This window comes from Crocodylus siamensis, chromosome 1 (genome assembly GCF_052110815.1).
Source record: "Crocodylus siamensis isolate JL-2025a chromosome 1, ASM5211081v1, whole genome shotgun sequence".
In the NCBI taxonomy this organism is placed as follows: domain Eukaryota; kingdom Metazoa; phylum Chordata; order Crocodylia; family Crocodylidae; genus Crocodylus; species Crocodylus siamensis.
In genome coordinates this window covers 180,748,069-180,768,481 of record NC_143395.1, presented here as the reverse complement: position 1 = coordinate 180,768,481, position 20,413 = coordinate 180,748,069, and the positions used below count along the sequence as shown (strand labels likewise).

Here is a 20,413-nt window from a genome sequence, read left to right as displayed (position 1 = left end):
ATACACTTGGGAGGGAACAAGTGTATATGCACATACTGAATGCTGACAGACGTGGGGGGAAAAATGTGCCTTACTGGAGGAGTCAGCATATGAGTTTGATCTGGCTCCATAGCATTTATATAGGTTGGGCACATCAGCAGGGCTCTTTGGCCCTTTTTTAAAGCTGATCCAATAATTTATTAAATAAGTGCTGCAAAAGCCTCACTGAAGTGCCCAATCTGTATAGACGTTGGGTCAATGTTGAGTGAGCCAAGTCAAACTAATGTGCTGCCTCTTGGGCATGTGCTGCGTTCAGTGCTGGGGTGTGCCCAGTTTAAAGCGCCTCTTGTTTTGTGTTATATCTGTAAACAGCCATAAAGATGGGGAACTACTGGCTAGGTTGCAGTACTGCAGAAAAGGACCTAGTATTTATAGTGGGCCTTAAGCTGACTGGGTCAGTAGTGTGCTCTTGTTGCAAAAAAGGCCAATAACATAGGGTGTATTTAACAGGGTTGTAGTTCCTCAAATCAAGGAGTATGGTTCTTCTACTCTATTTAGCACTTGTGAGGCCTCACCTGAAATCTTGTGCGCAGGTTTAGGCATTTTGCTTGAAGAGAGACATCTACAGCTTGGGGTAGAAATAGATGCCATCAAACTGAGGTGGATCAGGCATGGTGTGGGGGCCAGGGAGTTCTCGGTGTTCTTGCTCTCTGTCCTGGGACCTACGTTGATCCATGCATTGCTCAGAGGCCTGGGGTGATGCATGAGCTGGGAAATTCCCAGTGCCCAATGTCTTTGCACTGGAATCTGCCCTGGCCTGTCCCAGCATGGAGGCTTGAGGCACTGAGAATTCTGTAGGTCCTACCTTTCTTGCACCCCTGGGATCTCGTGGTGGCTTAATTGGGTAAAACCCAGGGTTCCCAGGGATGTGCCTCCATAAGCAGGGAACCTTGGGCTTTTCCTGCATAAAGAAATATAGCCCTTGGGCTCTCCCTGGAGCATCTCCTTAAGTGGGAAACCCTGGGTTTTCTTACTTAAGGAGGTCCCAGGGGTGCATCTTACTCCAAAGCATATGGGGTCTGATCCTGCTTGTGAAGCCTGGGGTGCAGTGGGTTGGGCCTCAAGCCCCTGGAGCACCTTGCCTGGGGTGGTTGGGGAGCATGGTTGGCTCTGGCTGTCTGCTGTTATATAGTGGCATCATCTATTACCACCTTTGTTACGGTCACAAATTTCCAACGTTTGACATTGGCAAGGGGTATGGATGTCTTTTTGCTTCACCTTTGCGCTGCCAGAAAAATATTGATGATGGCACAGAGACCAGGAAAGGCAGCATCTGTTTGCACCATTAGAGTCCACTGCTTGACTGGAACTTTTAGAAAGAGATGAAACTGCCTTGAGCCAGAAGATGAACTAAATTACCTCCTGAGATCCTTTCCAGTCCTTTCTTTGTGGCATTTTGGTGTTGTGCACAAATTCAAAGCATAATGGACTTGTTCACTCCAGAGTAAGCTAGGGAAAAGAACACCCCCCCCCCCCGTAATGTTCTGCATTTGTTTTAATTCCCTTCTCACAACATGCAGCGCAGGCCACCAAATCTGACTTCTGGAGAAGTGAATTACAGTGCTAGAAATCTTTCCAGGAGAGGGAGCATACAACCATTCCAGCCTGCACTGGGGGCTGAGGGAGCTCCCTCATCCACAGCTAAAAGTGCAGGTTGAGATGCCCAGCCTATTCAGCAGGCTTCATCCCCAGTGGCAGCTACTGGGAGCTTCTTTTAACAGGCATGCACAGCTGGAGATGGGGGAACTCCCTCCTCTTTCTCCTCCTGGCTCCCGCTTACCCAGCTTAAATGTAAATGTTTCCCTCACCAACCACGATTTTGCCAAGCATGGTTTTGAGCATCTGTGGTTAATACTCCATATACCATTTTGGCTACCACAGTATACAGTTTTGAATAACCACAGTTTTCCATGGCTGCACATCAGTGTTCCTGGTCCTGTTCCTGCCACTCCTCTCCCCTCTGCCCCCAGCCTTGCCAGAGGTTCATGTGATGGTGGGAATCTGCCCTACGTGTGGTGACAAGGAAGAGCAGGCCCACTCATCACTGTTCCCTGCCTCCCTGCTTCCCTCCCCCGTAACCCAGTGTGGCAGGGAGCAGAGAAGCTGCATGGGGATCTCTTCGCTTGCCGCTGCTTGCCTTGTGCTGCCCTGGTGGCATGTCTCCTGTGCCTGCTGCAGGTTTGAGGGGCGCAGCCCTGTGTCGCTGCCCTCAGTGCAGCCCCACGTGCAGGATGTGGGTCAGCAAGGCAATGCGACGTGAGCAGCGGCAGGCAAGGAGATCCCCACGTGGCTTCTCTGCTCCCTGCCAAGCCGAGTTTCAGGGGAGGGAAGCAGGGCGGCAAGGAACAGCAGGCTGGTGGGCAGCTCCTGTTGCCACCGGACTTGGATTGTCCCATGACCCGGCCCAGCCAGAGCCCCATTCACGGTGAATGAAGCCCCGGCCGGGCTGGGTCATGGTACAGTGGCTCGTCCAGGGGTGTGGGTGGGGTGGTTCCCGCTGCTGTTGGGCTCAGATTGTCCCACAACCCAGCCCGGCCAGGATCCCATCCTCTGGCTGCTGATCGACCAATTGTGTGCCACCAGAGGTGGACGCAAAATACCACCACCCCACCATTCAGATGGGTGGGGGTAGAGAAGCGCTGTGGTGTTATGCGGGGCTGGTTGGTGTGTTCCTTTCTTCTCCTTTCCTTTCCCTTCCCCCTCCCTTTCCCATGTAAGAGGCGAACACACTGGGGGAGATGCTGCTGCCACGTCCTGGGTGTGTTTGGTTTCCCTCCTGCCAGCACGTACCCCCTATAACCTGTCTAAAGTACCCCTATGGGTATGCCTATGCCTGGTTGACCGGGCATATTTAAATGTGTAAAAATGTAGTACACCCTTTTATTAAAGGTAAGTAAAAATGATTCTTATACACTAAACTGTATGGTATTCAAGTCCCTAACCCCATCTTTCCCATAAGCCTTTAGTTTTACAAACCACAGTTTTGCCAACCATGGGACCTTTCCAGAACCTAACACCCACAGTTTGCAAGGGAAACCTGTACATGTTTAAAGAGGGCTTTACTGCCCCAGCTAGACTTGTACACCCCAGAGTGATGATTCTCCCAGTAGAAACTAAACACCTGTACGTGGCCTGTGTAATTCAGGTTCTTCCAAGGTGTCCACACCACTCTGAGCACCAAGGTAAAGAGAAAAGTAAAGACGTTGGCTTTTTACCTTTTCTGGTTAGGTTAAGCAGCAAGATTTGTTCCATCATGAAATTCTTGCAATAGAACATTGAACATTCAGAATTTCCAGTTAAATGGAATCTCAGACTTTGATTTGGTTGAAACAGTGTTTCAGTAATGTTGAGACAAAGTGCTTTTTCTTTTCCTATTGCAAAATGCATACATGATGTTGATCCAAATCCCTACCTTGCATTTCATATTAGAACATCATGGCTACAGTGTTACCCCAGCATAATCTATTTAAGAATTGTTGAGGCTCTTCATATTCACTGTTTAGTGATAGTTGTTAGCCTTTTAGTTTTGATTCTTGAATGCTCGCTTGTGTATTCTGGTCATAATTTTGTGCCTAGATGATTGTTAAATTGAAGTGTGGATATAAAAGTAACTCAGATTTAAAAATGTTCCTAGTGATAATGTAATTGCATCATAACTCAGTGTTAAATCCAAGAAATTGGGCCTTTAAAGTTATTTAATAATCTTAACGTGGTAAAACATCCAAACCCTACTCCTGTAGCAACAAAATGCTGTGATTATTAGAAGGCTGTACTAATAATCCTATATTTTGTGATTCGTGATTGGATTAAACTGAATGCAAAGACATCTAATGTCTTCCATATTTTCTACTCTGATATCAGGCAGATTTAAGGTCGGTACGGTACCCTTAGTGCTTGGTTTTGAGACGCGTCTCTGAAGTATGTGTTTTTTCTAGAGTTATAAATATACATACTCAGTTTCAGCTACATACTAATGTAGATAATTTCATATGGGCACCTGAGCCTGCAGCACTAAACTGCAGGTTTAGTTGTTGACCAAATTGGAGTGCTTATAAGCTAGTTAAGCTGTTGAGCTACTGGTGTGTTAGGACAGTTTGTTAAAGGAACTATTGCTATAAAAAAAAAAACTCCTCAAAGTCTTGAATTGATTCTGTTTTCATACCTGGATTCAGCTTTTGTCATTTTCTGCTTAATAGCAGCCTAAACAATCCATGTAAAATGGCCTCAGTACAAGTCTTTGTTCAACTTTTAACTGCTTGGAATGTTTCCATTGTCTTGCTAAGAGCATCTGGGACTTGATACAGATACTGAATTCCTTACAGAACCAGTTTTTGAACTGTTTTCTGCTCTAGGCCAGGTTGATTCTGTTTTAAGAACAGAATGAACAGAGTTGAGCTATGCATTTGTGATTGGCACTTCTGCTTAAAATGTCTCAATGTTGATTATTTCTTTCAGTTTATCTTACACATCTGGATTATGCTGATACTGAGCGAATAATGACAGAAAAACTTCATAATCAAGTCAATGGAACAGAATGGTCATGGAAAAATTTGAATACTCTGTGTTGGGCTATAGGCTCAATCAGTGGAGCAATGCATGAAGAAGATGAAAAAAGATTTCTTGTTACAGTAATTAAGGTATAAAGTTTTAAAACTGAGCTTCTCACTTACACTAGGCAGAAGGTGTAGCATCTTTTATAGTCAAGGAAGAATGAGCTTTCGTAAGCTACTGCCTACTTTCATCAGATGTCTTGAATATATTTGCAGAGAGCAGGAATACTAAATAGAAAGGAATATGGTCACTTAAATTCAAAGGATGTGTGTGACTGACTGAATTACTTTTGAATGTGCTACAGTGCCCTGCCTTCTGTCTAACTTCAGGGTAACATAGCTAACTACCTCTGTCTGCATACACGTATGTTAGTAGTGACTATTAGATTAATTACTGGTTTCTGCAGGGTGAAAAAAATGCCTCACTTCTAGTAAACTATACAATATGAAAAAAACAGATCAGAGCTTTTTCCTACCCCCACCTGATAGCATTATTAGTTCAAATTGCTTTTCTCAGTGAGGATAATTTTTCTGGAGAAAGTTGTATGTTGTTTTTACTAGTTATGATCATACTCTTCTTTATTAAGATAATCAAGATGAGAAATAGCTTTTTTTACATTCTGTTGCAGCCTCTGGTGGTGTTGCAGAGTAAGTTGTATTGATTAAAACAGTGGTGGCAGACCTTTTGCCAGGTGTCACAAGTTAAGTTCTGACCCTTCACTCCACTTTTCCAGGGCATATGTAATAAGTTTGCACCCTGGGTTGCCAAAAGGGAGGTGGGGGGCTGGGGTGGGGCGGCACACTGCTGAGAGGGATGTCACTGCCAAGTCAGATTAACGTTTCGCTGGCCCCAGAACTTCTGCTATTTTATGCCAAGTGAGGATCTAAAGCCCTGAATTTGATAGTGATTGCAGGGCTAGGGGAAAAGCTAATCTGGCCCTTGACCATGACACTTGATACCTCCTCCTCTGCCACCTCTCTTCTCCTCTTCCCCCCCGCCCTTGCCCCACACAGCCAGAGATTTGAGTCCCCTTTTCCTCCATCTGGCACCTCACTTTACTGAATGCCCAGGGCTTGCATGCCACATGCAGCAGCTTGTTGCACACATGCCATGGGTTGGCCCACTCCTGTATAGGTATATTAGTTTCTTCAGCAGAAGCAAACATTTACTAATAAATGGTGGAGCAATTAGACCTTAAGATTAGATTGTCAAGAATCCTAGGATCCTGCAGGTGAGACATAGCAGAGCAACCTGGTCTAGCTTCACCTCATGGAGGGCAGGGCCACAATCATATGCGACAGGCTGAGAGAGGGGGTGACATGCGGGTTCTGGGTAACCAGTTTGTGGCTCTGAGTGCTGGTGTTTTTGTGGCAGTAGGGGACTGCTTTTGGGCTTTTCCCCTAGCTGCTCTTCAGTCCTTTGGCCAGAACAAGCAAGACTAGGGGGCATCTGAACTCCAAGGCTTTTGGAGCTGGGGCTTACAAGTAGGATGCCACCTCTGCAAAAAAAATAAATAAATAAATAACTAAAAATGTTATATCAGCATGTTTGCCCAATATGGGCTGCTTAGAAAAATGGAAAAAACAAAATAACAGCACGTTAAGCTTGGCATCCCCACACACCAAGTGCAACGCATGTCCAGAATTAGTTGTGTTGGTTTGACCTGGCTCACCCAATGTCTGCATAGATTGAGTGAGTGCTTCATCATGGTGTTTGGCACTTTTTGCTATTAGCTAGTTAAATAGATCAGCTATTAAAAGCACCAAAAAGACCTGCTGAAGCATACGATGTATACAGATGCTGCAGGGCCAGGTCAAACTAATGCATGTCCTCTTCCACTAAACTGCTAGTTTTCTTGTCTGTGGTGTTTTGCTGTTGTTTTTCACATCTGTCAGTAGTCATGTTTTACATTCATGCTCAGTGTTGGTTGCATTTAATCAGCTTGATAGTTGGTTTCCATTTACTGAGCATATGCTGCATTTAGCAGTAGTATAATGATGGCCAAAGTGTTTAATGCTGGCTCTTTCCCCATGGTGATTGGAGGGAAAAATCTTGTCTTGCATTCAAGTAAATACAGTAATAATTGCTGTCTAGAGTTGTTTGGAATTGGGGGGGTGGGAATCAGCAACTGTAATTCCAACTTTGTAATTGAAACACCTAGCAAAACTTGAGTTTGTTGGCTGTTTTCAAGGTTTTCCTGATATGTTGATTTTAACATGGTTGTGGTAGTGTTCTGAATCTTGTCCCATCACACTTAAGGAAATGGATGAAATAAATATTTGAAAAGAAAACTAAAAGACTTTTTTTTTTTTTTAATAGGACCTTTTGGGACTCTGTGAACAAAAGCGAGGGAAAGATAATAAAGCTATCATTGCATCAAATATCATGTATATAGTAGGTCAATATCCACGTTTTTTGAGAGCGCACTGGAAATTTTTGAAGACGGTAGTTAACAAGCTGTTTGAGTTCATGCATGGTAAATATGACTGAAATTTCACATGTTCTTGATTCAAATACTTGAATTCCTTGTGGCAAGTGCTGAAAGTATTGGGATGGTAACATGTAATCTTCAGGCTTTTGTAACTTTTATATTGAACATTGTTTTTTTTTAATTTAGAAACTCATGATGGCGTCCAGGACATGGCTTGTGATACCTTCATAAAAATAGCACAGAAATGCCGCCGACATTTTGTTCAGGTCCAGGTGGGAGAAGTCATGCCATTTATTGACGAGATACTGAATAATATTAATACAATCATTTGCGACCTTCAGCCACAACAGGTAAATCTAATTCAGTGGTTAGGTAACATATGTAATACAAAAAAAGAAAAATACGAAAGCCATAGTGAAGGTTCACTGGTAGTGGTTTTCAGGAGACCAGACTAATACTTGTAGTCTAGTTAATGGAAGAAAGTACTATGGCACTAATCAGATGTAAGCATGTTTCGTATGCCACATTTCCCAACAGATTCAGGGCAGCTTACAAGAAGACGACAAAATAACATTGCATAAGGCTTTATTTGACATCCTTCAAATAGGTTCTTTAGAAGAATAAGTGGTTAATTTTAATGGCTGTAACTCTCATCAGAAAATAAATAGCTCTAAGCTGAATAATTTTAGGCTAAATATTTCAAGTACTCATCCCTAGTGATTCTTGTATTTTCAATATAGTATGCTCTTATTGCAGTAGTATTTGAAGACACTACTAAAACCTATGGACTCATAGAAAAGTAGGTTTGGTGTAGGGCCTTGTGGAGCCATCTTGTCCCCAGCCCCCTGCTTGAAGTAGCATCATCCTTATTCAAACCATTCCACAGAAGTCCTCATCTAACCTACTCCTAAAACTATGCAGTCAGCTCTGTGTAGCGGAACTGCAAGTCATGTTGCCCAGAGACACTAAAAGCAACAGTTAAAGCAAGGGGACAAGAGTGGCTGGTGTCCTGCTGCTACAAAGGTTGTTGAAATACCTTCAAGGGATTCAAGTAAGAGGGCTGTTCCCCATAATAAGGGAGGCAGAACCCTTCCCCCCACCCCAGTCCATGCCTGTCTAACCCATAGGGTGGACTTCCTTCTTAATTCCAAATAAATTTGTTTTGACCCCTGAGTAGGGGAACCCTCCAGGCTTTAGTCCCAGCAGGAATATTATCACACCCTGGTCAAAAATCCCTAGCCTCAAGTACAGCCAACACCCAGTGCTTCTGAGAGAAGCAAAAAAAAAAAAAAGCTGCTGACCCCTGTGGCAACATGAAGGGGAAAAATTATAAACTCTCCATATCATGCCTTCTGTGGAGACCCAGCATTTCCCTTCTTGTATCCTCTCAACAAACTTATCCCAGCTGTTTTTAATCTTCTTTCATAACTAAGCTGGTTGTGGAGCTCTGCTTCCTTCTTCAGCTGCTGAGCATGGTCCTCTGCAATATCTACCTGCTTTGGACTACAGAGCTCTTCTCATTATCTCCCAGTGATTTGAGGGCAGAGATGGTGTCCAACTGTTGCTCCTTCATAAAGCATTCCGGGCATAGCTACTTATAGATTACTTGGGGGGGCAGGGTTTGTGGTTCTTCTGGCAGGTGTGCAACAAACTAGCCCTGTATCCTCCTGAGTGCCACTCTGATCCCCTTCCCCAGCTTGATCCACTGCTCTGCTTTCTGCTTCCTTCCCTGTGCTCCTGGTTCAGTCTGCTGTTCTTCTTTTTGCTTCCTGTCCTAGTTGCCACTGCTGGCTGCCCTTTCCCCTTCCTGTGCCATGCAGGCTGCCCAGGCCATTTGTGGACCTCTGCTGTCATCCCTGACTGATACTGAGGAAACAATTGTCTCTCCAAATCAGAAATACAGTTGATAAAGCCAGATAAATGCAAAAACTTACATATGCCTCAGGTTTTTAGTGTTTTTAGTAGACTCTACAGCAGATGCTGAAAGATGTGCTTTATAGTGATACTTGTTTCTTTAAAATATAGAATCATGATGAAGTGTAAAAATGGGTAAACTTCCAGACTTTGAAAACAATTTTCAGCTATAATATTTTGTAAACAAAGTGCGTAAATGACTGGAGATGCAGTAATGACTGTAAGCAAAGTTTTGTCTTAACTCCTTAAAACTTTCCATTTTGTTTTTTTTGGTTCTAATTAGGTTCATACGTTCTATGAAGCTGTTGGATACATGATTGGGGCACAGACTGACCAAACTGTACAAGAGCATCTGATAGAAAAGTACATGTTGCTCCCTAATCAAGTGTGGGACAGTATAATTCAACAAGCAACAAAAGTAAGAGTTACAGAAGTGTTAATGGTGTTTAAAACTTACATATTTAGTTAGGGATATTTTGTTAAATGTTGGGTTTCCAGTAAAGTTTTTGGTGCTTAGTGGGGCACTGTTGGGGAACTACTTCACAACTTTTGCAGAAATCATGAAATCAAACTTAAAAATAAACCCCTGGCTCTCCAGTGGGAGCCAGTGCTCCTTGCTGCCTTCACAGCCCACTTGGGAGATGAAGGCACTAGCTGGTGGTATGGCAATCAGCAGCCAAGATGATGGCTGGGGCTCTTTGTGATCCTCCCTCCTCTTTTCCCCCTCCCCACCCCCATGGCCTCTCTGCCAGTCAGTGGCTAGAGGTGGGACCTACATGAAGGGCAGTCATCAGCCAAGATGGCAGTCCTCCCCCCTGGGGCCATTGCCAATAAATGGTGAGGGACCAAGCCACCAGGAAATGCCCATGAAATTGGTTCTTTGTGCTGTGACTAAGCTGCAAATTAAGTAGGTCCCTAGGCATTTTGTGGATTAGTTTTGGAAAGATCTGGCTTAAGAGCTGTCCAGTAGTGTGGTTGGCATGATATAATATTAAATCGCAAAAACAAGCAAGGGGAATAAATGGGAAAATGGACATGTTTATAGTCTGTTTAAAAAAAAAAAAAAAGCAACATAATATCAGTTTGTACCTATGCCTGAGCTTCATTGAATCTTTGGGAGACCAGCTACCTCTCCCAACATGTCAGTATGCCAGGTAGGAGAGAATTGTCTGAAAATCTCAAATGTGAACTCACTCCTAAAAGCATACCGTTTATTCAAAAAGGTGGCAAGGAGGAAAAATATACATTTCTAATCCCCTATTTAAACCTCCAGTTCTTTCAGATAGATTGCTCCTCTTTCCAATCCCATTGCAGGAGCCTGTGCAGTGAAGAGTGATTCTTCATGGAGTCTCACTTAATACTGTTCTGAATTTTAGACTAAAGCAAGTTTCTCCCTCTGTTTCATTTTCTAGTCTGTTCTTTTCTTAGTCCCCTATTCCAGTGTTTTTCTCTTCCATTTGGCTAGTCTTAGCATTGTTGCTTGTATACTTAGTACTACTTCTGAGGAGTAAAACCAAAGTAATCCAGGGTTCATCCTACCAGTCTTCCTGCTATCTTTGTTAAAAGCCCTGAGCAGCAGTATAGGGCCTGTTTTCTCCAGTGGCAGATTCTTCAGCCTTTCTCTCTTAACAGTGTGCTGTCAATGACTGTTTTTGAATATTAACTTCAGCATCTTAACTGACTCTCTTACTGAGCAGACCTGATTTCAGTTGTTGTTTTCAACAGAATGTTGATATTCTGAAGGATCCTGAAACAGTTAAACAGCTGGGTAGCATCCTGAAAACAAACGTAAGAGCATGTAAAGCAGTCGGCCACCCCTTTGTGATTCAGCTTGGAAGAATTTATTTAGATATGCTGAATGTATACAAGTGCCTAAGTGAAAACATTTCTGCAGCTATTCAGGCAAATGGTAAGATGTTCCATGTGTTCTTTGTGAAAATGAGAATAATAGTGTTTTCCTTACACTTCAAAGCATGTAATTTGAGGAGCTATACACCATCCTCATTGTACAGGTCAGGAAGCTGAGGCATGAAGTTGAAATTAAGGTTGTAGAAAATATGGCTTTCATAAGTGTGTTTTGTTTTTCTCATGATCAAGAGCTGTATTGGTTCTTTTTTCAAATCAAATTCCTTCACGTGTTTTGGTGAAGAGATTCTAACCTCTTAGTCCAAAACAGTTTGCAGAGCTGTAAAAAATATCTCCCATACATTGTAATAAAGCTCAAGAATGCTTTTGGGGGGAAAAAATTGTAATCTATTTTTTGTGAACCACTTACGATTTTTTAAGAAACTTAAATATCTGGAGCTAGTAGACTTTACTGGTCTTCCTCGCCAAGATGATTAATTATTTGGAAACAGTGCAACTAGAGCTTGGGACATAGCGAAGTTGAGGTATACTTCTTATGCCTATCTAGTAGTAGTATAACTGGCATATATGAGAGATTCGCAATTCCTCTTCAGAAAGATCATGTGGAGAACAAGGTCAGAAGTGTGGAAGACCTTCTTTGCCTACCAAAAAAGATGTGAAGATTCTAAAGAACACTAAAGGTTAGGTCATATGTTTGACTGTGATAGGTAAAAGATTCCCCAGCAGTTGACTTCTACCAGACATCCCATGTAGCTTCAAATGCAGTTGAGTTTCTGACCTGTAAAGCTTCTTTAGTTTTATGCTTCCTTTAAGGTGCATGCTATACTTCTGGCTAGATGTCCACTGGGAAATGGAATGAAAATAACTATAGGTGTTTTTTGTGCACATGCACATAAACTCTTTGTACATCTGCTGACTACTAGAATGAATCCAGCTGTTAAGTCTCGCACTTGAAATTGTTGTACTAAGTTTCTACAATAAATTTAAATTTAATTTAATATCCTTAACTGAAATTTTAAAACTTTTTTCAGGTGAAATGGTTACAAAGCAACCTTTGATTAGAAGTATGAGGACAGTAAAAAGGGAAACTTTAAAACTAATTTCTGGTTGGGTGAGCAGGTCCAATGATCCTCAGATGGTAAGTAAATGTTAACGGTCCATAAAACCATCTACTTTGAAAAAATCAATAATTATGGCATATCAAAAAATGTTGTCATTTTTTGGGAAATCTAAAACACAACATATACTGAAGGCATGGGTGGTTTACTTGCATTATGATGGAATGCTGTTGAGCTGCAGTTAAGTTTCAGTTGAAATGGATCTATTTGAACAATATTCTGAGGCAAGAACGAAGTTCAGGGAAATGTTACCAAAAAGTAAATTTTTAAAGGAACAATTGTTGGTTATATGATAAGTGTGCACATTCTGTAAACTTATTTTTTTTTCTTTAAAGGGAAATTGAGTTGTAGTCACATAATGTATTTCCTCAAATGCAGGGAAGCTTTTTTTCCCCCCAGTCAGCATGGGGAGGGAAAGCTGCTCATCTTACATTGGCATACAAGGAAACCCTGTCTATCACTACATGGCATACGTTTCAACTTTTTACTCCCACAGCTGCACCAAGCAGGGCCCCAAACTGTTCACCCAGAATTTTTGTCGCCCCTTCTTTTAGCCGGTCTCATGATGTGTAGCCCTGCCCTCCATGAGGTGAAGCCAGACCAGGTTGCCCTGTGTCTCATCTGCAAATAAAGTTTTGAAGGATCCCAAGACTCATGACAAGAACACCCAGTTCCTGTCATGAGCAAGGGGCTAATTAGCGCATGGATTCCTTTGGTGGCGGCGTTATCTTGAATATGCACAAGTACTGAGCTGTGGGGTCACCATAGCTTGAAATACTGTTGGCTCTGCTGTTCAAAAGTGTGTTTATGGAGTACCTGTGCTAAAACTTGCAGTGGTTTCCAAAAAAAAAGGCAACGTGCATCAGTTCTGGATGAAATTAGTATATGGGTACTATATGCAAATTATTACAGGTCAAAGAGAGCAGGGTCTGACAGTAATGAAGAGATGAAGTAGTTGCAGGGGGAAGAAGTGGGGGATTTATTTTCTCTGCTGTAGCAGTAAGAGGGGAACAAATTCAACACAGACCTCCAATAATTAGATTCTACATCTGAAAAATAACTGTATAAACACTGAATTTGGGAGTCATCTTGTATTAAAGGTTGTCTTATTTGAGTAAATATGGTAAGTTTAAAAAAAACAAACAACCAAACAAACTAGGGTGCCTATACATGTGTTTTTGAGGTAGGTTGGGGGGGAGTGTGTTTTAATTAGAGTGGTTCTTGGGATGTAAGATGACCCTGGCATCTCATGAAATCAGTGTCCTGCATTTCAAAATGGCAGGGGCATCTTACATCCCGAGATGTATTTGGGGGGGCACTTTAAAGCTCAAATGAACTTTAGTTATAGTGCCCCTTCTGGCATTTTGAAATGCAGGACACGGCATACACAAGATGCTGCAGCACGCTGGAGCATTCTGATTAGAACGCTGCAGCAGACTTGATTAATCGAGTCTGCTCCATGTTGTAGTCAGAACATGTTGGACTTGGGTGTAAAATTGCCCTTGGAGTCTGCTATAAAAGGCTTACTTTGATAATTAAACAGTGCACTGTTTTTCTTTACCAGGTAGCTGAAAATTTTGTTCCTCCCCTGTTGGATGCAGTTCTTATTGACTACCAGAGAAATGTTCCAGCTGCTAGAGAACCTGAAGTACTCAGTACAATGGCTATCATTGTAAACAAACTTGGGGGGCATATTACTGCTGAAATACCTCAGATATTTGATGCTGTTTTTGAATGCACGTTAAATATGATCAATAAGGTATGTGTTTAATGTGCAGTCTTTCATGTGGTGTATGTACTACACTGATTAAAGAGAGCTAGAGATTCAGATCTGCTACTGACTTGGCCATTGCTGTTGACTTGATGAAAGATCCTTAGATGCTTCAATGGGTGGCAGTATTTAAAGTGTAAGGTAGACCTATTATAGCATTTCCTTGCTCCCTCTACTTGAACTGACCCGACTCTCAGATGACTTAGCAAATGCTAAGGTATTGGAATTTACAAATTAGTCATAATCTTATCAAAGATACCTTACTTAATCAAATGTGACATGTACCTTTTCTGAAAATGAGCTGCAGGAAGTTGAGGTGTGTGCATCTTAAATGTAGAAGCAAGGAGCAGAAGGCCCAGTTGTGCTGAAGCTGGCTTGCCTGCTCCTTGAGCCACATGGGCTAGGCAGCTAAGCAGAGACCTGCTGAATTGGCCTAGGACTCACCTGGTAAAGCAGTTCAACTTTAGCAGGTTCAGCCCTCAGCTGACTCAGCAGGCACTGAACTGGAACTGCCCAGCCCCTTTTCTGGAACTGAGTTGGGTGGGCAGTCTGTAGCTGCTGCCAGGCCAACTGAGGGTCAGTACCTGCTGGAGCCAAAATGTTCTGCCCTTCTTGAGCTGGGTACACTCTCAACTGGCTCTGCAGGTAGTGCTGGCTGCCTGCCCACTTCAGCTTGAGCAGAGAAGAGGCTGGGCTGTCCTGCAGCAAGGGGGCTAACAGAACAGTAACAGGCTTTTGCTTCCCCTGCCATGCTGTAGCTGCTGGTGGTTCCCCTGCAAAAATGCCATACTTACTAGTATTTTCTAGGAAAGATGGTTTTGAAAGGCGGAATGATGGGGGGAAAAAGTTGCTTATCTGTCTTGAGGTTGTGTAGTATATGAAAAAATATGGTAGCATTTTATGAGCCACCTCATCATTTTGCATTTATGTACTATTGCTTGTATGCAAAAGTTTTTTGGGGGAGTGGATTTTTTTTGGTTTTATTTTTGTCTTGGGAACCAAGTTTTGCTAACCTGGGTTGTCTTAACGGCGTACCTAAATATGGATTTAAACATCTAAAGTCTAGGCAGCCAAGTTTTAAAAATACGTTATTAGAGTCTTGGCATCTAGGAGAACTTGCAATGATAAGCTTATGATCTGTATAGCTGGAAGCGGAGGATGTGCTAGCTATGTGTCCCTGAAGGTCACAGCTTGGTAACCATTGTACCAAGCGGTCAGACCTTGTTTTTTTGTTTGTTTTGGTAAAAATAGTCCTCCCATACTAAAATACACATATGGTGCAAGCATGCATAATTCTGATACAGTGGAACCGTACCAGAGAGTGATGATACTCCTGGAATAGTAGGGCTCACACAACCAGAAAGTTTTTTCAAAGTATTAACAGTACCAAGGCTCTCTACACTACTCTCCAAGCTGCTGGACCACATATCGACAATCGTATGGCTTATTTGATAATTGACCATCAGTATCAGCTCAATTTTTTTTATCAGGCTAGACCTCACAAGTATAGGGGTGCACTGTCTGAAATGCTTGTAGTGTTGCATGGCACCTAAATCTTAGCTAATAGTGAAGATCCCCCTTACATTAGAAGATACATTAATTCACTATGTGAAACATGAATTGCTAATTTACTAAGCAAAACAGGGTACCAGAAATAATTTTAAACTGCAGGGCTTTTAAACGGAGAAACACCAGAGCCGAAGTACTTTTGAAGTAAAATTACAGGAGTGTAGGTCATAGCCATGTTGGTCTAAGGACATAGGCGGACAAGGTTCTTTGGGTGAATCTGATATCTTTTATTAGACCACCTTAAATAGCTGGGGAAAAATTTAGCAAGCTTTCGGGTTTAAAAACCCTTCGTCAGGCTGAGGCCTGATGAAGGGTTTTTAAACCCGAAAGCATGCTAAAAAATGTTTTCCAAGTGTTTTAAGCTGGTCTAATAAGATACCAAATTCACCCAAAGAACCTTGTCTGCTTGAAGTAATGTGGCATTTAAACTTGTATCCAGATGTTCTAAAACATTATTGCTTTTGTGATCTCAAGGTAGTCTTTAAATTTTACTGTTCTGAACATTAGACAATTTCTTCTTGATTTTCTATCACTGGGTGTCTCCAACTCACTATGCAGGAAAGAAATTTGTACATTTGGAATTAAGTTGCTTGGTTAATGAGAGTGTGTGTGTGTCCTGTTTCAACCATGGTTACATGATCAGGCAATAAGAAATTCAGAAAAACTGGCATTTTGTTGTTCAGAGGAAATAGGCATAGTTACAGAACCTGAGTATCATTGTTGTTGGGTAGATCCCAGAGCATCCTGGAAGCTGGTGTGTTTCTGTGTTCCTGTTCTTCTAAAGATGTGTTAGTACTGACCTTCCCTGCGCACACCCATGCTGTCCAGTACGTGATGTATTTCTCCCAACTATGGTGCCTTACCAGGCAGTGATTTTATGTAGTTTTTGAAAAAATTTTATTCCCCCTATTCTGCTGTAACAGGAGCTTTTCTGTGCTGACCCCTTAGATTGTAATGTTGCCAGACAGTTGTGGAAAGAAACTTAAATAGCTTATCACTAATTTAAACAGTTCCTGCTTGATAACCATAATAAACTCTGGCTTGACTATAACTTTTTCAGAACATACTGGCCTTTCAGAATACTTGCATAAAGCCCATGTGCTGTCCCTGTGTGATTTTTTTAAAGGAAAAAGGTTTATCCTTAGTTGAAAAGTTACTACTCATTTTGGCATTGAAGTTTTGTTTGTGACAGTTGACATTATGTACTGTTGATTATTTAGGGAGCTTAAAATTTCATTTTTATGTATTCTCTTTTAGGACTTTGAAGAATATCCTGAACATAGAACAAACTTTTTCTTGCTACTTCAAGCAGTAAATTCTCATTGCTTTCCAGCATTCCTGGCCATTCCACCTGCACAGTTCAAACTAGTTTTGGATTCTATTATTTGGGCCTTCAAACACACAATGAGAAATGTTGCAGATACAGGTAGATTCAAGTTACACATATTGCAGATTTGAAGGCTTGCCTTTTTCATCATTTTTTTTTTATAGGATGGGAATATGGCAAGGCAAAAGCAAACTTATATTAAAGTACAAGACTTAAGCTTGTGGATTGTATATATGCTGATCCTGTGGTTGTACTTCCTATGGGTGCTTACTCATTTTTTCCTTGCTTCTGGTGCATCTCCAAGAGTATAAGTTAAAAATACTTGAATGCAAGTTGTTTTTTTCCAAAAAGAAACTGGATGGGGAGTGCAACTTGAGTTCCTTAAAATACTTTGGAATGTCATGGACTTTAGATTTGCTTCTCCCCTCCCCCCATTTTTGCTTCTCCCCTCCCCCCATTTTGCATAGCTCGTTCTCTAGGTTGTCTAAACTCAAGAAGGTTTTTTTCAGTTTGATCCTATCTGCTTACTAGGGAGGTTTAAAAAACAAAAACCCATATTCTGAGTACTTGGAGTTTGACTTCTATGGGTGGCTTTGGCATGCTTTTATGTAGTTGTAATGGCAAAGTATAAAACAATATATTACATCAAAGGTGGGAGTTGGTGGATGTCTTATCTGGCAATGGATTGAGATCTTAAAGGTCAAGAACAAGATTCTTAGTTCATTGAATGCTTTGTAATTAGTGAGCAAATCCACAAAAATATGGATGCAGCCCTCTTCTGGCTGCGGAGATGGAACTGTTAACTGTCTTTAAAAGTTCTATTTAATAAGTTAAGAAATTTAAATTCAGAATTGTGTGTGGAAAAATATAAAATTTATCCCATTATAATAAGCTGCATCTTTTATAATAACTCATTTAAAAAAAAAACAAAAATACCCCTATGGTTTCTGAGATGACTTGCTAACTTACTTTGTTTACCATGTTGTAGTGCTTTTTTGGATGTGGGCAACTTCCTATGAAGACAAGCTGATATCAAAGGTTTTATTTTTATTAGTAGTAGTCAACCCCATCTTTTATCGATTATTCCAGGCCTTCAGATACTGTATACGCTATTACAAAATGTTGCGCAAGAGGAAGCTGCTGCCCAGAGTTTTTATCAGACTTACTTCTGTGATATTCTTCAGCATATTTTCTCTGTTGTCACAGACACTTCACACACAGCTGGTAAGAAGGTTTGAGAAAATTAATAGACACCCTTTAAACTTGAAAGCATTTATTGTTCATACGAGTACAAATTTCATTTCTGCTACAGCCTACACCCTAATTTTATTTCTGTTGTTTTTCACAGGTTTGACAATGCATGCATCAATACTTGCATATATGTTCAATTTAGTAGAAGAAGGAAAAATAAGTACTCCCTTAAACCCTGGAAATCCCGTAAACAACCAAATGTTTATTCAGGAGTATGTTGCTAATCTTCTTAAATCTGCATTTCCTCATCTACAAGAGTAAGTATGTTGTGACTTTTTTTTGAATCTTTCATTGCTGCTCTGATGTTTGATGTTCTAATTAGTGTGTTTACATTTAGTGCACAGGTTAAGCTATTTGTAACAGGACTCTTCAGTTTAAATCAGGATATTCCTGCATTCAAAGAACATCTAAGGGATTTCCTAGTCCAAATTAAGGTAAATTAGTTTGATACTCTTGCATAACTATTTAATGTGGGGGAGTTTTAAAATGGAAGCACCTGATTGACTTGTAGAAGGCATGTGATGATTCATGCTCTTAACTTTTTCAGGTTTTGGTTAGATTTCTAGCTTTAAACCTATCTTAATTTCCTTCAATGATAACCTCAGATATCTAACGATACACATCGCACTTGCATATTTACAAGTCTCCCAGGTTTCTGTTTTACTTTTACTGGTGGTTTACAGCATAATTTTTGTTTTTAGTTCTCCCAGTGTCTGAATTTTATATTCTTTCTCCTTTTTAAGGGTGTAGAACTCATGATGTAGCCCTCAGCAAAGCGATCTCAAATGCAGTATTTTTACAAAGTTCTTAATATTCTGATTGGGTAATGGTGCTTAGCATTAAATATAACTGAAAAAACCACCCAAAACAGGAACCTGATGTGGGGGGGGGGGGGGCAGTGTTGCAGCAGTAAAAATGTGACCATCCCACACTGGAAGCATTATTCCTTTGGGCCGATTGAGATTTTAAAAGCAACATGCATATTAAAACATTTTAAGATTTCTATAATAACTACGTATTAATTTAGAAGCTTATTTTGACACTTTTTGCTTTCGGAGCATTTAGTATTTTACTAATGTTGTTTGTGAATTATTCAGGAATTTGCAGGTGAAGACACATCTGACTTATTCTTGGAAGAAAGAGAAACAGCTCTTCGACAGGCTCAAGAGGAAAAACATAAACTTCAGATGTCTGTCCCTGGCATCCTTAATCCACATGAAATTCCTGAGGAAATGTGTGATTAAAAATCATAAAACAAGTTATGCAGTTTTCTCTCTGTGCAGCTTTGTTGTGATGGAAGAAAACGGCACTTGGATATTTGTTGACCAAAATGATGCCAATTTGTAAATTAAAATGTCACCTAGTGGCCCTTTTTCTTATGTGTTTTTTGTATAAGAAATTTTCTGTGAAATATCCTTCCATTGTTTAAGCTTTTGTTTTGGTCATCTTTATTTAGATTTGCATGAAGTTAAGAATTAAGGCATTTTAAAAAAAATAATACTTCATGCCCATTTTGTGGCTACAGGGAAAGGAGTCAAAACCCAACTTGTAAAGTCTATTCCAAAATTATACACTTCTCCATAAAAGTACCAATTTTTAATTAGGGATCACTTTCTTTCTGGTCTGCCCTGCAGCCTGGAAGAAAAGGTAATGAGTAAAACAAATTGAGTTAATTGTTAAGCAGAGGAATATAGTGCTGCATTATCTGAACAGTTAGCAGCTTTTGGACTGAGTGATAAGGCTAGGCTATATGTATTTGCAAGTCATACGGCAAGTTTGCAGCAAGATCATGTGCATATCATCCCATTGTAAAGCAACTACAAAAGAGTATGGGAACACAGTACAGTTAGTTATTTTTACACAGTTCTTTTGTTTTTGTGTGTGTGCTGTCGCTTTGTCGACAACAGCTTTTTGTTTTCCTCAATGAGGAGTGTTGCTCATTTGTGAGCCTTCATTAACTCGAAGTGAAATGGTTAAAATATTTATCCTGTTAGAATAGGCTGCATCTTTTTAACAACTCATTTAAAAAAAAAAACAACCTCTGGCTTTTGAGATGACTTATACTAATTTACATTGTTTACCATGCTGTAGTGCTTTAAGAACACTACTTAAAAGCAAAATAAACTTGGTTTACATTTATTTTTCTTTGGCTTATTCTTTTATTGGATGAAAATGCTGTGATCACAAAGATTGTATTCCAGAAAAAAAAAGCCCAAGTGAGCTAGATAATTACTAAAACTCCCATAACTGCAGTGACAAACTTTAACATGCAATAACTCATCAGTAAGCTCTTAAATGCGTGGGTTTTTTAGTTTAGAAATCATTTTGAATTTCTAACATTATGATTAAGCTAGCATAATGCAATAAGAGAATAATATAGAGGCTTGGCCTTGGCTACACTTGAAAGTTAATACGAATTAAAGTAGGGTGTGAATATAAAGTACAGGAACTGTGCCTTAAATTGCATGCTGTCTTAATCCATGTTAAATCAAGACTAATTTATTGGCAAGTCCTACTTATTTTTCACTTTTTTTAAAAATAGTTTTAATGCCTTTTGCTATTTCTGCTTCATACCT

General features: G+C 40.6%; 1 protein-coding gene across 4 annotated transcripts in view; it reads left to right on the top strand.

Annotated features, from left to right (window-relative positions):
- XPO1 (exportin 1) overlaps positions 1–19,976 on the top strand; it is a 60,689-nt gene extending 40,713 nt beyond the window's left edge. For all 4 annotated transcript variants that reach the window (XM_090050246.1, XM_090050255.1, XM_090050264.1 and 1 more), the window contains 12 exons: positions 4,495–4,676; positions 6,910–7,066; positions 7,208–7,371; positions 9,219–9,353; positions 10,661–10,844; positions 11,833–11,939; positions 13,484–13,678; positions 16,517–16,685; positions 17,676–17,810; positions 17,935–18,094; positions 18,175–18,271; positions 18,935–19,976. In XM_090050246.1, the coding sequence (XP_089906372.1) occupies positions 4,495–4,676; positions 6,910–7,066; positions 7,208–7,371; positions 9,219–9,353; positions 10,661–10,844; positions 11,833–11,939; positions 13,484–13,678; positions 16,517–16,685; positions 17,676–17,810; positions 17,935–18,094; positions 18,175–18,271; positions 18,935–19,081 (1,832 nt within the window). In that variant the 3' untranslated portion in view covers positions 19,082–19,976. The remainder of the gene's footprint in view (positions 1–4,494; positions 4,677–6,909; positions 7,067–7,207; positions 7,372–9,218; positions 9,354–10,660; positions 10,845–11,832; positions 11,940–13,483; positions 13,679–16,516; positions 16,686–17,675; positions 17,811–17,934; positions 18,095–18,174; positions 18,272–18,934) is intronic.
- The last annotated feature ends 437 nt before the right edge of the window (positions 19,977–20,413 follow it).